The sequence below is a fragment of the Haliaeetus albicilla genome, chromosome 18 (genome assembly GCF_947461875.1).
Source record: "Haliaeetus albicilla chromosome 18, bHalAlb1.1, whole genome shotgun sequence".
NCBI lineage: Eukaryota > Metazoa > Chordata > Aves > Accipitriformes > Accipitridae > Haliaeetus > Haliaeetus albicilla.
Genome location: NC_091500.1, coordinates 4066263 through 4080744, shown reverse-complemented (window position 1 = coordinate 4080744; position 14482 = coordinate 4066263). Strand labels below are relative to the sequence as shown.

General features: G+C 54.2%; 1 protein-coding gene across 4 annotated transcripts in view; it reads right to left on the bottom strand.

Moving 5' to 3' along the window:
• Positions 1-1792: 1792 nt before the first annotated feature.
• MCM3 (minichromosome maintenance complex component 3) overlaps positions 1793-14482 on the bottom strand; it is a 17853-nt gene continuing 5163 nt past the window's right edge. For all 4 annotated transcript variants that reach the window (XM_069805581.1, XM_069805578.1, XM_069805579.1 and 1 more), the window contains exons 3-19: positions 11276-11409; positions 10911-11023; positions 10207-10415; positions 9780-9910; positions 8858-9096; positions 8362-8470; positions 7508-7661; positions 6822-6953; positions 6167-6375; positions 5462-5636; positions 5166-5292; positions 4686-4836; positions 4398-4538; positions 4080-4183; positions 2992-3074; positions 2576-2651; positions 1793-2336 (exon numbers count right to left, since the gene is read on the bottom strand). In XM_069805581.1, coding sequence (XP_069661682.1) covers positions 2138-2336; positions 2576-2651; positions 2992-3074; positions 4080-4183; positions 4398-4538; positions 4686-4836; positions 5166-5292; positions 5462-5636; positions 6167-6375; positions 6822-6953; positions 7508-7661; positions 8362-8470; positions 8858-9096; positions 9780-9910; positions 10207-10415; positions 10911-11023; positions 11276-11356 — 2433 coding nt within the window. In that variant the 5' untranslated portion in view covers positions 11357-11409 and the 3' untranslated portion in view covers positions 1793-2137. The remainder of the gene's footprint in view (positions 2337-2575; positions 2652-2991; positions 3075-4079; positions 4184-4397; positions 4539-4685; positions 4837-5165; positions 5293-5461; positions 5637-6166; positions 6376-6821; positions 6954-7507; positions 7662-8361; positions 8471-8857; positions 9097-9779; positions 9911-10206; positions 10416-10910; positions 11024-11275; positions 11410-14482) is intronic.

Genomic DNA, 14482 nt, shown 5'->3' with positions numbered 1-14482 from the left:
GACTCCAAAGAGCCCTCACTGCTCCCTGCTGTGACCTGCCAAGAGGAACAGCCTCCAAAAGTCAGAGAGAAGTGAGGACAGAGGAAGGAGATGACAGTCTCCCCACTCCTACAGCAAGGCAACGTCAGACCTGCAGAAATTAGCAAGGAACTATGTATAAGCACCCGGGCACCTTTCCAGAAGAAAAAGGTTGCTTCCTCGCCCACAAATGAGTTGGTAAGAAAAGGCTGCGTTTGGCCCATCGTTCGCAGGAGCGGAGCGCGCTGGCTCAGCTTTCCTCCCGCTCCCCCAAAGCTCAGGACCGGAGCTGCGTAATAAAACCACCGAGACGGAACATCTCTGACCGTCCGCGTGTTTAACTCACCCTCGCCGGACTTTGCAGTTTTACGAGCCAGGCGCTGGCCGTAGGGCTGAGGTCACTCCGCAGAAGCGCAATACATCCAACCGGAGACCTTGCAGACGTGCAAAATCCCCTCCAGATCCAAGTATCTGCTGTCACAGCTGTGTTGGATGAGGGGAGCTCAGAAATCAGGCTTTTTTAATTCAACAGGTCTGTCTGCAGAAGAAAAATGGGGGGTTTTCCCCCTTCCCTGTGCCACGAAATGCTACCAAGTCCTCTCAGCCACAGGTATGTGCAGCTCCAGGTGGGCAGAGGCCACGTATCTGCAATGAGAGGCAGGAGCTGCCCACATTTATCACCCACCCACCCCAAGGGCATTTCTGCAAGTGCCCGGTCCACCAAGGCGAAGGCAGCTGCCCGAAGGTTTTCCACCGCAGCACAGGTCCCCAGAAGACTGCAGGGTTGCATCCCCAGAAGTGGGAAGAGTTTAAACCCAAGTAAGCAGCAAGTCATGGGGAAAATGCTATTTTTATTATTCAAATCAGTATGTATGGCATCCAGAAACAAAGGCACATGAACTGTGCAGGTGCCCGGAGATGGGCAGGGACAACAGCAAACAGCCAGTGCTGCTCAGGGTCTTCTCCAAAGTTTAAACTCAAACTTCCCAAGACTGAAAATAAAAAAAAACAACTAAAAAAAAAAATCCCAAACCTTCAGCCGCCCTGGCATCACGAGCAGCCGAGCGTGGTCTGACTACACATTCAGGTTTTCTCAAAAACCATCGCAAACAGTGGGAGCTTGCTGGTTTCTAGGAACAGCCTTTCTCCAAGAAGTGGTCACCTATGTATTCCCAGAAAGCGAGATGGTTCAGCAAATCCCCCAAGGGCAAGGGAGGGCTTCTACAGTCTCAGTAGCTTGTGGTTACCTTCCCTAGGACGCAGGAAGATTTGCGGTGGCTCAGCTGGGAGGACGTAAAGGGGATGCAGGATCCCAGGTCCCCACAGCTTTGACCTTTCTTTGCTACGGAAGGTTTCCTCCCATTTGTGGTGGTCCCATTATATTCATACAAGCGCAGTCCCAGACTGAAAAAGGCAGGAGCAGCTGAAGACCAAACCCCCATGTGCCAGGGACATGTCCCCTGGGCAGCTCTGAGCATCCAAAATTCCCAGCAGGGCTTTGAAATATAGAAATCAAGCTGAGCCATTGGCGCTGGAGCAGGTCAGACTATACTTGCCCCTGCGTCACCAGAAATCCTCCTCCACAAGCTGGGTGGGAAATCAGTGGGGGAAGAGGCTGTTCACAGCCAACAGGACAGGCATTAGGCATCTTTACTTGTGAGACAAGCAGATCTAGGCTATGTAATTGGGGAAAAAGGGGAAAAATAAAAGCTTCACTACTAATAGCAGAGCTCTCATACTGCTTCTTACCACCACTGCTATTGAATGTTGGATTCCTAAATCCAGATTTTTTTATTCAAAGGCTGGAACTATTACTACCAAAGCTAAAAACAATACATTAAGAACACTGATAATTTGCACCAGTTTTTCCTTTTTGGCTCCTCGCAGAAACAAATCTCTTCCCAAATACTCCAGTTTGAAGACAGTAAAAGTAAGAGAGCTTCCGGAGCTCACAGCTTGCTCCAGCAATGCACAGCAAGGAAGGACTGTAAAGTGCACAGACTTGAGCTCCCCAAAGTCCAGCTCAGCCAGGTGAAGTGTTCAGGAGAGAGCTGAAGGCAAACACAAAGAGTCTCCAGCCTGAGAGTCCATGAGAACTTGGACTCTTCCACCCAGAGGCTCAGATTAAGAAGATAATGTCATCGGACACCATGATCTGGTTGTCATCTTGCATGTGGGCCAGTGCCACCTTCACTTCAGCCAGCGAGAAGGGCTCAGGGTTGTCTCGGTTGATAGACTCCATCACGTTCTTCAGACCCACGGACTGGGCATGGGAAGTTTTGAAGACCTCCAGGAGGGCAGCCTTGAATGCTTTCAACCTGGTCAGGCAAGGCGAGAAGTAATCCCCCTCAGAGACCACATGCAAGTCCTTTGCCTTCCTTCCCAGCCCAGTATTCCCCAGCTCTTCCCTGTTCCAAAAACGGCATCCAGCAGGAAAGCCGAAACCGGAGCCGAGAGCACCCACCACAGATGCATCTCCAGCATCGGACAACAGCTTGGACCCACCAGGGTGGGCTGGGACATGCAGGGACAGACTCCTTCTCCAGCCCCCACTCACCTCGGCTCAGCCAACTCCGGCTTCTTCGCTTCGCCAGCGGCCGAGGCTTCGGGCGCCTTGGGAGTGTGTGCCTGGACTGGAGGAGAAAGAAGAGTTACCTTCAACCTGCCTGGTGTCCAAGCTCCCAGAGAGCAAAAGCGCTTGGCCTTAGGATGGGGTGGGCAATGCCAAACTCACTCCCTCCCAGTGTTGTTATTTCTGCAGCAGTTTGGAAGAAGACAGAAAAAAAAAAAAAAAAAAAAATCACAGCCACAGAGGGTTTCCAAAAAAAATTCATCTTGATTTGTGGGGCTTGATGGTAGCACACCAGGGACCCCAAGTGACCCCAAGGCATCACAGCTCCCCAGGTGCACAGACCCACCAGGGCAGAAAGAGGAGTGTCACCCTCAGGAGCCGGCAAAACCCTGGAGACTCACCCTCCGGCATCTCCTCCTCGGCGTCACTGAAGTCGTACGGGTCGTAGGAATCCCCGTCACCTCCTGTGCGTGCCTTCTTTCTCCTGGATGGGGGGAAGAAGAGGTCACCCCTGCTCCAGCTGAACTGCAGATCTCAGGACCCCCCTGCCCTGAGCTCCTGGAGATGTCTGGTGAGGACCACACAGGATCCCTGCGGCTCACAGGTAAGACATCCTCTGGCCACAAAACCTTGCCCGTGGCACGGGACCCACGCTGGTACCAGCCCTGAGGGTTGTGGCTGTCATAGGATCACAGAAGGGTTTGGGTTGGAAGGGACCTTAAAGACCATTTCGTTCCAACCCCCTGCCCTGGGCAAGGACACCTTCCACTAGACCAGGTTGCTCCAAGCCCCATCCAACCTGGCCTTGGACACTGCCAGGGATGGGGCAGCCACAACTTCTCTGGGAAACCTGTTCCAGCGCCTCACCACCCTCATCATAAAATATTTTTTCCTTATGTCCAATCTAAATCTACCCTCCCGGTGGGGTCTCACCAGAGCGGAGTAGAGCGGGAGGGAATCCCCTCCCTCGACCTGCTGGTCACACTTCTTTTGATGCAGCCCGGGATACAATTAGCTTTCTGGGCTGCAAGCACACATAGCCAGCTCACATCCAGTTTTTCATCCACCAGGACCCCCAAGCCCTTCTCCGCAGGGCTGCTCTCAATCCCTTCATCCCCCAGCATGTGTTGATAACGGGTTTTGCCCAAACCCAGGTGCAGGACCTTGCACTTGGCCTTGTTGAACTTCATGAGGTTTGCACAGGTATTAAATAGTATCGGTCCCAGCACAGACCCCTGAGGGACACCACTCGTTCCTGATCTCCATTTGGACATTGGGTCATTGACTGCAACTCTTTGGATGTGGCCATCCAGCCAGTTCCTTATCCATGAAATAACTATGTCCCTGTATTACAAATTGGGGGGGACACAATCCACTAGGTCGAGCAAAACGTGGAGGATCTCCCCAAGGCCAGCACTGCCTGCTGTGACCTCAGAAGAGGCTGGTGCCCCTTGCGTGACATCCCCCCCTCCCTTGCTCCGGCTCCTACCTCCTCGTCCTGCGCTCCTCCTTGGGCTGCGACTCCTCATCCTCCTCCTTCTCGGTCTCCGAGTCGTCCGCCTGCTTTCTGCGCTTCTTCTCCTTCTCCAGCACCTGTGTGGCAAAGACAGGATGGACTCGGCTCCCTTTTCCACTCAAGCTGCTTTTAGGGGACCATCCAAGATCCCACCACAGCGGCCTCATCCCACACTATCACCAGGAAAGGACCCACCAGAAGCCCAGGGTGCTCAGCCTGCACCAAACCCACCCTTTCTGCTGACAGCTTTAGGACCCCCCCCGAGCACCAAGGGACACCTTCCCCACCCACCTTTTTGAAGTAGGCGAACTGCACCAGCTCCAAAGCCGCCTCAGCATCCTGCAGATCGACGGTCTTGTTCATCCTGGCCTTGGCGTGGGCTGTGGAGAGGCGGATCAGGGTCTCCAGGGTACGGGCCGTGACAGGGGAGGTCTGGTGGGGAACAGAGAGGTGGTTCTGCAAAGCTGACTCCCACCGTGGCATCCCACCAAGGGTGGAAAACACCCGTAAGGGAAGAGGGGAGCCTGTGCCTCAGTTTCCCTCCTCCTGGCCTGAGAGGGAGCTGCTCCCGGGGCTCACCCTGGCAATGTCCGAGTTCATCTGGCTCTGGCTGCGCAGGCGGGAGTACTCCTCCGCTATGTAGCTCGCCGACTCCTGGGTCAAGACGGGCTTAATCATCTTTGCTACGTGGATGTACTTCCTCATGAACTCCATGCTGACGATCTTCTCCCTGCAGGTAACGCATGCACACCCGTGTTCTCCAAGGCGGGGACGGGCAAAGAGTGTTTGCAGAAGTGGGCTTCCCCCTTTTTACCCTTTGTGGGCATCCAGGCACGTGGGGAATTCAGCTGCAGGAGATGTTCTCCACCTGCCCGGCTTCAGAGATCAAGCCCAGAGCAAGGGTCCCTCGGTATCCCGCCCACGTACCTCCCCGTGGACCATCTGGGGCGTCACTCACACCGGCAATCAGCCACCGCTTGGATACTCGAGCCAAACTCATCAACTCACAGTGCTGGAAACCCCCAGCAAGCTCCAGGGGACGTGGGATGAAGGACTCACTTGCGGCGGTTGGGCCCGTGCAGGAGGTCATCATGCTTCTCGTACACTTGGAGCTCCTGTTCCTCCTCCTGCACAAAGTCGGGGTCGTCCGTAGCCAGGATCTCCACGGCGCTGCCCAGGGGCATGGCTGGAGAGGGGAAGGTCACAGAAAACCGACTTTTAACCTCTGGAGCGACTTCCAAAAGCCACCACAAGCAGCCCTTCACAAGGCCAGGGGTGCTGAAAGCAAAAACCTGCCACCCGCCAAGGAAGGACAGGACTGAGCAGCAAGGAGGTTGCAGCTACAAGCGACTCACCGTCCCCGTCCTGCTCGTTGGGGTTGCGGTAGCGGTGCATCCGCAGGACGTGGTCCGAGATCTCCCTGTCCTGCTCGGGGTCCATCTGGTCCAGCACAATGAAGAGCAGGTCGAAGCGGGAGAGCAGAGAGTCCTGCAGGCCGATGTTCTCCATGGGTGTCTTGTACTGGTCGTACTGCAAGAGGATGATAGAAGGGGTTACAGGAGACCCTCACGGGCCAGTTTTGGCTGCCAGGGAGGCTGGGAGGACCTCCTCAGGCCAGGCCTTAAAGGCTGGATGTCCAGGCAGCTGGACACCACACTAGACCCAGCCTGCTGCAGCAGTAAGGCCTCTATTCCCCATCCTGGAAGGTGGGTGTAGCTCTTGTTTGCAAGGAAAACATGTTTTTTGTGGTCCCAGATCAGACACCGAGACTGAGGCTCGTCACCAGGGTGAGGGTCCACTGGGTTGCCCCGAGACACCCAGGCAGAACCGAGCCGGGGTGAGAAAGAAACCCCGCGAGCCCCTCTCTCCTCCAGGATGGCCACGAGCAGCAAGAGACCAAACCAACCAAGTCTTCACCACCCCACGGATCCCAGTCCCAGCAAGAACCAAGTCACTGGTTTGGGAGGGTGGATCTTTTGGGTTTTACCAGCTGCCGCCTCCACCAAGACGGCTCCCAGCATCCTTCCCCACGGAGAGGACCAGCAGACACCAGCACTCACCCGGCCATAGACGGGGTTGGCCGCCGCCAGGACGCTGCAGCGGGAATTGAGGCGGGCATGGATGCCAGCCTTGGCGATGGTGACGCGGCCCTGCTCCATCACCTCGTGGATGGCCGTACGGTCGATGTCGGACATCTTGTCGAACTCGTCAATGCACACCACCCCCCGGTCAGCCAACACCATGGCCCCTGCTTCCAGGCGCCGTTCGCCTGGGGTGGAAGAAAAAGAGGGTCCATCACCGTTCGGCAGCCCCACGCATCTCCTGCCCTGCCGCCTCCCTCCACCATGGTACCACCGCTGTGGCTAGGAGAAGCCTCAAAGAGCAGCAGCATCCTCAGGGCTGCCCATCTCCTACCCAACTTGACAGCAGGAGGAGGACACTTAGGTTGAGGAGCAAGCCCATGAGGAAGACAACAAGATCCAGGCTGCTGCTAGCCCTCACGTAGGGTACACCAAGTAGAAGAGGAGTAGAGAAGACCACCACCTAACAGAGGTGGAGAAAATACCCCTGAACACCACTATCATTGCCACAAAGCTTCTGGATGGAGCAAGTCCCGCAAGCGTCACTGCAGAACAAACAGCAGCTCTGGATCTTGCAGAGTTACTCCCAAGTATCCGTCTGAGAGCTCCCACTGGGAACCAGCCTGCTCCTCACCGGTTTCTTGGTCCGTGGTGACGGCGGCGGTCAGGCCGACGCCGGAGGAGCCTCTGCCGGTGGTGGGGATGGCGCGGGGCGCGGTGCAGAGCACGTACCGCAGGAGCTGAGACTTGGCAACGGAAGGGTCTCCTGAAATGGAGAAGGCTGCATTTCGTAATCACACATCACCTGGATAACGTGTCCAGTTTGGGGCTCCTCAGTGGGGAAAAAAGAAGGGGGCAGAGAAGTGGGTTTGTTCAGCCTTCGGAAAGGAAGGTGATCAGATGATCTCCTTGCCTTCCCTTAATGACCCAATGGGAAGAAGTGGAGAAGATGGAGTCAGAGTTTTGAGAGGCGCACAGTGACGGGACCAGTGGCAACGGGGACAACTTGGAACACAGGAAATCCCAATTGCACGGTGGAAGAAAAAGAAATCTTCTTGAGGGTGGTCAAACACTGGGACAGTGGCCCACAGACATCGTGGGATCCCATCCATGGAGATGTTCAAAACCAAGTGGACAAGTCCCAAAGCCACCTGATCTACCAGTGACACTAGCTCTGCCCTGCGCACACGCTTGGACCAGGGGCCTCCGGAGGTCCCGTCTAACCTCAGTTACTCCATGGAACTAAGTCCAGAAAAATGCTCTTTCATCTCACCCCCCAACAACACCAGCCGAGGGTGCCTCTGCCCAGCCTTTCCAGACCTATCAGCAAGATGTTGATGTCTCCTCGGATGCGGCTCCCGTTCTCCAGGACCTTCTCCACCCCTCCGAGCAGCATGCAGAGAATGGCCTTCTTGATGTACTCATGCCCATGAATGCTGGGAGCAAGGGATCTTGCCAACTGGTCAAAGATATCCTAAGACAGAAAAGGCAAAGCACAGCCCATCAGAGGGACTGTAGATAATAAGAACAAGATGCAATGCTCCACAAGTCCATTTCAGCACAAAAAAGGAGCTTATTCCTATCAGAACCACATGGATGAAAATTATTTAGAAAGGAGAAGACCATTTGCCAGAGTTTTCTTTCAATGGGGCTGTGAAGTCCTAGACCATCCTGACTGTCACGGTCACCCAAGCAAGCACTGGAAGCAGCAGCCCCTGTGAGAGCAAGGCTTTCTTCTCTCCACGCTATGAAGCAAAGGTCTGAGTATTAAGACCAGGCTGGGGCAGACCTCCATAACTCATGCTGGCTTGGGGTTTGAAGAGGAAAGAGGGAGACGTTTCTCCTGCAGAGGAAATTCTCTGGCAACAAGCTGGCAGCACACAGCACAGACAGATCAATGTCTCGACAGCTATGCACAGCAGAGCTGCCAGGAAGGATACTCTGCTAGCAGTACAGAAGCAGCAGCAAAAAAAAAAAACAGGACCTGATCAAAGCCTAAGCAGAAAATGCAAAGAAAGTGAGTGGAAAAATCCAGCAACGTTGCTAAGAGGGTTGAAGAGTAACTTGCAACCCAACAAGACACCTCCTTAGCTACACGCCAAGCCTTAAAGCAGCTCTAGCTGAAACCTCATGCTCTGATACAAGCCTGCCTTCTAGACGTAAGACTACAATACCTTGGAGCGACTCTTGCTGAATCTCTTGATCTTGGCCACATCGGCAGCAGAGTAGAGAGGCCGGACATCTTTGCTCATCTGCTTCACATGGCAGGCAATGAGGATAGTCCTGGAGAAGGGACACAGCCATGATCAGGTGTGCAAAGCCCACAGAGTCACAGCAACAACACAGCAGAAACCTCCACAGGGTCATCCTTTGCTCTGCGAAGCCCTGGAGGGGGCTGGAAAGCTCTGAGAGCTGTAGCCCCCTCTATCTGACTGCACTGGGCCATCAACGGAGCATCTTTAAGAGCATCCAACCCCCTCTGCGCACAGCTGAGGCCGACAGCTACACACTAATGCTAAGGACCAAGGTGCAAACCGCTTCCAACTGATTTAAGCCCATGTTTGACCCAGCTCTGTGATGGCCACCTGCCTGTCCTAGATCTCATCTTCCAGAGACGTGACGCGACTAAAAAGGGTGGGAGGACTGAAGTCAAGACAAAAGAAGGCTCACCTGAAAGTCCCTGAAGTGTAACCCCCTTTCTTTCCCGGCAGGCAGCGGTACGTCCCCACCACCTGGATGCGGTCCCCAGGCTTCACCTTGTCCACCAGGTCATCATCCAGAATGACATCCACTGAGCGTGGCAGCTGCCCTGCTGGTGCCTTCTCCGGCATCTCCTGGATGGTGATGGTCTGATGGTCCTTGTAGACCGAGAGGCCAAACTCTGTCTCCAGGGGGTTATTCTCTTCGTCCTAGAGGAAGAACCCCAATAAAAAGACTAGAACCGTTTTTCAGGCGCACAGGGAGAAGTGGTGGGTCAGCTGAGCAGTGGGAAGACAGGCTGCATCACCCAACATGCACAAGACTGCTGGAAAGGCTTGCTTTATCAGGACTGCCAGAGGCTGGGGTTCACCAGCTCGACAGCCCTCCCCATTCTAAAGCTGCCAACACCATCACTGCTGGTACATTAGGTCTCTCCAAGCCCTGTCCCTTCTGCAGGCAGTGGTGACACACCACCAAGCTGCATGCAGTGGGGACAAAGCTCAGGTCAACCTTCCCAAATACAGGGCTAACCCTCTACCCAAGGGTGCATACACCCTCCAGGACAGCACAGGCATGCCCACATTGACCTGGGTCCCAGAAACAACAAGACTGGCTGACAACCCCCGCAAGAAACCATGCTGCAGCAGAACCAAGATCATAACTAACATCTGAACTAGCGGGTCTGGTGGCCTTGTGTCCAACAGAGAATTTCTTCACGTGTTCCTAGTAGCTCTCTGGGACTTTCACACACGTGATGTGTCTTCTAACTACTCCATGGGCTATGCTGGCAGAGGGAGAAGGGATGCGCAGGGATTTGAGCCCTGGGCTCAGAGCTGGCACGTTCTCCCCAGAGGAACCTGCTGATGCTTTCCTCAAGGCTACTTCACCTCACCTTCGTAGGGTAGACGGAGCTGGATGGGAAAGCGTCCAGGGAGGTCAGGTCTGTGTATCGGCGCTCAATAGTCTTCTTGGTAGCTGGGCAATAATGGACACTCCGGACAATCTTTGGACGAACCAGAGAGCCTGAGGTTGGAAGAAAGAGGAGTTAGGGGCAGGGATGTCCCACTCCTCTGTCAGCAGACAGTCCCCAACAGGGTCGCCACTGCTAAACTGCACTTGGGACACAACCCACTGTCAACCACGGCCAGGATTTGCTGAGCTCAAAGCCCATCCCAACACTCAAGACCTTCTGCTAAGCCCCCCGTTCCCTTTGCCCAGGTTGCCAGGACGTACCATGGCTCCCGGTGGACTCCAGCCCCTCCGCAGCAAACACATGGGCCCACCGCTCCCAAAGCCCCTGGGTTTTTCCCCAGTCTCACATTTTGTCACGATGCCCTCCACGCAGACAATGCAGCTGAGGAAACAGGCCGTCAGCGTCCGCGGTGACACGTGCTTGGAGCCGAAGCTGCCCTCCAGCCCGATGTAGAAGTCCTCGTACTGCTTGGCATAGGTGGCATCGACGGAGGCGACGAAATCCTTCAGGGCGCGCTGGAAGGCGATCAGCTCCTCAAAGGCGTTGCTCAAGAGCCTGCAACAGCGGGAGGTAACGATGCAGACCCACCAGCCCCTTCTGCTTTCCTCCTCAACACTTTTCCCATGCCACCATGCGCTCCATGAGGTTACTAGGAGCGAGAGGTGAAAAAACCCAAAGCCCACCATAGGTCTGTGTCAGGTCCACTGCCACCAACAGCCAAGAGCTGAACAAACCGAACGACATCTCAAAAACCTCACATGTCCCCGAGCAGATTGGCAAGCCTGGTCCAAAACATCCCCGAGCACCCTAAAAAAAGGGGATGATTTCCATCGTGCAATTAAGCCCAGCTTGCTGCAAAAGGTTTTTTGCCTAATCATGGGCAAGCTTGGAAGGGATGGGTGTCGTGGGGGGGAGAGAGCAGGTCCACCTGCTGCACAGGACAAAGTCTGGCCCATCCTTGTCCCAAAGGACCTGCCAGACCAGGGCTGGAACTCTGAAATCCCACCAAGGGCGCAGTGCCAAAGGCGAACCCCGGTGCCCCACACCAACCGGTTGGCTCTCTTCTCATTCTTCCGCCGCAGGTCGTTGATGCTGACGAGGAGGCGATACTGGTTGTCGCTGATCATGTCCCGGACTTTACTGTGGTAAATCCCCTGATCTTCCTGCAAAAAAGGGTGGGGGGGAAACACCCCAAAAAACCAACTCACTTTGCATGACCGCTTGTCTGAGACATTCCCCCACCCCAGGAGCTGATTCCTGCAGAGCTCGACTCCCTTTAGCCCCACGGACCGAGCGGGAAGGGGCGAGGGGGGGAGCAGGGACCGGGTGCTCCCCAGCCCTCCGGGTGCATGGATGGGGGGGAGGAGAGGATTTAGCACCCACATCTCCCAGCGCAGCCCCGCTCCCGGCCTCACCTCATCGTCCAGAAAATCGAGATAGTCGCGCTGGGCCTCCCGCAGCTCCGCGTCCTCCAGCCCGCCCGCCGGCGCCGCCATACTGCCGGCCGCTCGGGGAGACCGGGCCGGGGGGACCCGAGGAGATCCCGCCGCTGCAAGGGGGAAGGCGGTAAGAGCCGAGGGGAACCGACCCGGCCCCGGCAGCGCCCGCGATCCGACCCGATCCGATCGGACCCGACCCCCGCCGCCGCCGGGAACCGCCGCGCTGCCGCTTGGCGCCAAAACCGGGCGCCTTTCCCGCCAGCCAGCGAGAGTTCCTCCTCCCTCCCCGCCCCGCGGCACACCTCATTGGTCAGCACCGCCCCGCGCCAGCCAATGGGACAGCGATAGAGTTGGCGAGCGAGACGCGCGCCAGCGCCAGCCAATTAGAAGCGCGGAGGGGCGGGGCGTAAGCGGGGGTGGGGCGGGAACGCGCGCTCGCCTGAGCCCGGCGTGGGCTGCGGTGAACCGGGCCGGGGGTCCCGGGGGATCAGTCCCGGGGGATCAGCCCCGGGATCCCGGCCCGGCTCCCAGCCCCGGCGCTTGGAAGTCACGAACCGGCCGAAAATACCATTTTATTTAAAAAAAAAACCAAAAACAAAAAAAACCAAAAAACTTCATTTTTCCACTGCATTTTGGGGAGTCCCGTTTCCGGGTGGTTTTGCCCCATAGAGGTTGGGCCTCGCTTTTGTTTTTTACGTGGCCCAGCGCGAGTGCAGGAGTTGGGGGGCTGAAGACGTGAAAGCAAGAGGTCCCGTGGCGTTCGCCACGAAAAGGATGATTTTTGGGTGGGTCTTCCCAGATGTGCTGCAGGCAGAAATCCGTCACGGGAAAGCGGAGACAGCGGTGCCGCTCCATACAGGGAAACTGGCTGCTCCCCCTTAAAAAATATTTTCAGTATGCCCTTAAAAATCTTTATTTAAACTCTGTTTAAAAATAGAAAAAGACTAAAAAGCTAGACAAAACTATTTTGATCGGCAAGGCACAGTGGACATCCAAACTTGGCTGTGTCCCCTGGATGATATTATAGCTAAAGCAGTTTTTCCAGGGTTAGTAGTAAATATTCACCCGTTTGGCTGTGCAAAGCAAGCGGTCACGCTGCCCGATCTCACCAGAGGGAGCAGCTTCCATTCGTGTTTCAGAAGAGGAGCAGGAAACGGCCCCTGCCCCGTTTCCCATTTTCTGGTTGGGTGCCTGCACCAGATCCCTCGAAAATCATTGGAAATGTTGCTGGTAACCACTGTGGCCAGTTTAGGATGTATGTAGCCCAAGTCCTGGGTATTTGTCCTGCTTCTGCGAGATTTTCTCAAGTAATTCTGCATCAAAGTTCAGATTTTCCTTCTCAGGCATTTGGACTGTCCTCTGGTATAATTTGATGGAGCAGTAAATTTGGCAGGTTGGCAGAAATGAAGTATCTTGTGCTCTGTTGCTGTCTTCCTTTTTTTTTTTCTTCTTTTATCCTTTTTCTTTTTTTTCCTTTTTTTTTCTGTCTTGTTTTCCTTCCTTTTTTCCTTTTGTTTTTTTTAAGCTTCCAAGTTGTTCTGCTAGCTCCAGAGCTGCTCTCCACAGCCAGAATAGCCTCCCTGCCTCTGCACACTCAGCAGCACTGATTTCCCTTCACACTCTCCTCAAATCCACCCCTTCCCATCATTTTCTGGAGATTTCTCATTTTCATTGCAGCTGACAAGAGGGGGGGTAGCACAAGGAGGAGTGAACAGAGAAAGCCTTTGGTGTGCCCCTGCCACACTCACTGGGTCACAGCAAGGTATTTAAGTGGGCACATCAGCTGTGAGGATATAAACTGGCTGGGGGAATCAGTCCCCAAAGGAAATATAGTGTATCCTATATAAGTTGTCAGAACCCAGCGTGAGATTTCACCTCTGAGATGGTTTTTCTCTCTCTGCAGTAGACAGGCTATTAAATCCAGCAATGAACACAGTCTACGTGCTTTATTACAGATAAAATATGGATGAAAAAGATAAAATACTGATGCAAAGCAACCCATGAGTACAGCTGGCAGTGCACACAGGGGTACCAGGGTGGGATTCAGACACATATATCTAGATCACACATAGATTTCACCTACATTTAGGTGGTCAAAATGAATCCCAGCCCATAAAGACGTAAATCACTGTGGCGCTCCTCCTGCCAAAGTCAGCGAGCTCTGTGTGAAGAGAGCTGGCAGGGACCCATCGCTCCTGACCGCAAAGTAATAAGAGTTAGGGATAAAAATAGCCACCTGTTGTTATTCATGACAGTGCCCTATAGCAACTGCTGCTGTGCTGTGGCTCTTGCCTGAATAATTAATTGGAGCAGGTCAGGCCAGGGAGGACAAAGGGATGAAGAGAGATGGAGAAGAACGCCAGGATAACAGACGCCTTCCCTTTTAGGACTCCCTAGGATGCCTCACAAGATTTCCAGGGATTCACATCCCTGCCACATCCCAGCGATACGGAGTGGAGGGTGCAGCACAGGCTCACAGAGACATTTAGCACCTTCCATCCACTGACAAAAATAGGAATTGAGCACCAAAATACACGGAGGGCTGGGGCTACAGAGCTCGCAGAGAAATAGAAGAATCATGGGTGGATGCAGGAGTAATTTCCATGGACGAATTGCACACGAGGGGTGCTGGCCAGAACACCCTGACTGTTCACAGGGTGCATTTTCTGCTCCCTTCCTCACATCTCTGTGCGTTGGCATCCACATGTGCACTTGGTTTCTGAGATCCCTTTACGGGTACCCTGTGATCCCTCCCAGACTCTTGGGGTTTTTTTCCCCTTAGTTCAACTAAAAGTCAATTTTCAAGCCACAACTCAGTTTTCAAGTTGCCATCTATTAGCTCTCCTGTATGCTGAGCAACCTTGTCTCACCCATAGAGGGCAGAGGAGAGGCTTGTGGCTCCTTCACAGCTCAAAAATGGGGGAAGAGTACCCCAAATTCAATGGAGTGTCACCTTATCACCAAGCAACACACTGGAGTTGAGGTTTCAAATATATTTGTAATAAAATGGAAGGATAATAACATGGAATTAAATGTTTCGAATAAAAAAAAAATCACTTTTTATAATTGAAACGATGTAGAGAAGCAAGATCACCTACGAGATGTTTTTGTCAGTGTAAATTTTAAGTTTTCCAAGGGATAAAAGGGGTTTGTCCTTGCTGGCGTCTCCTGCAGCTAGGAGCT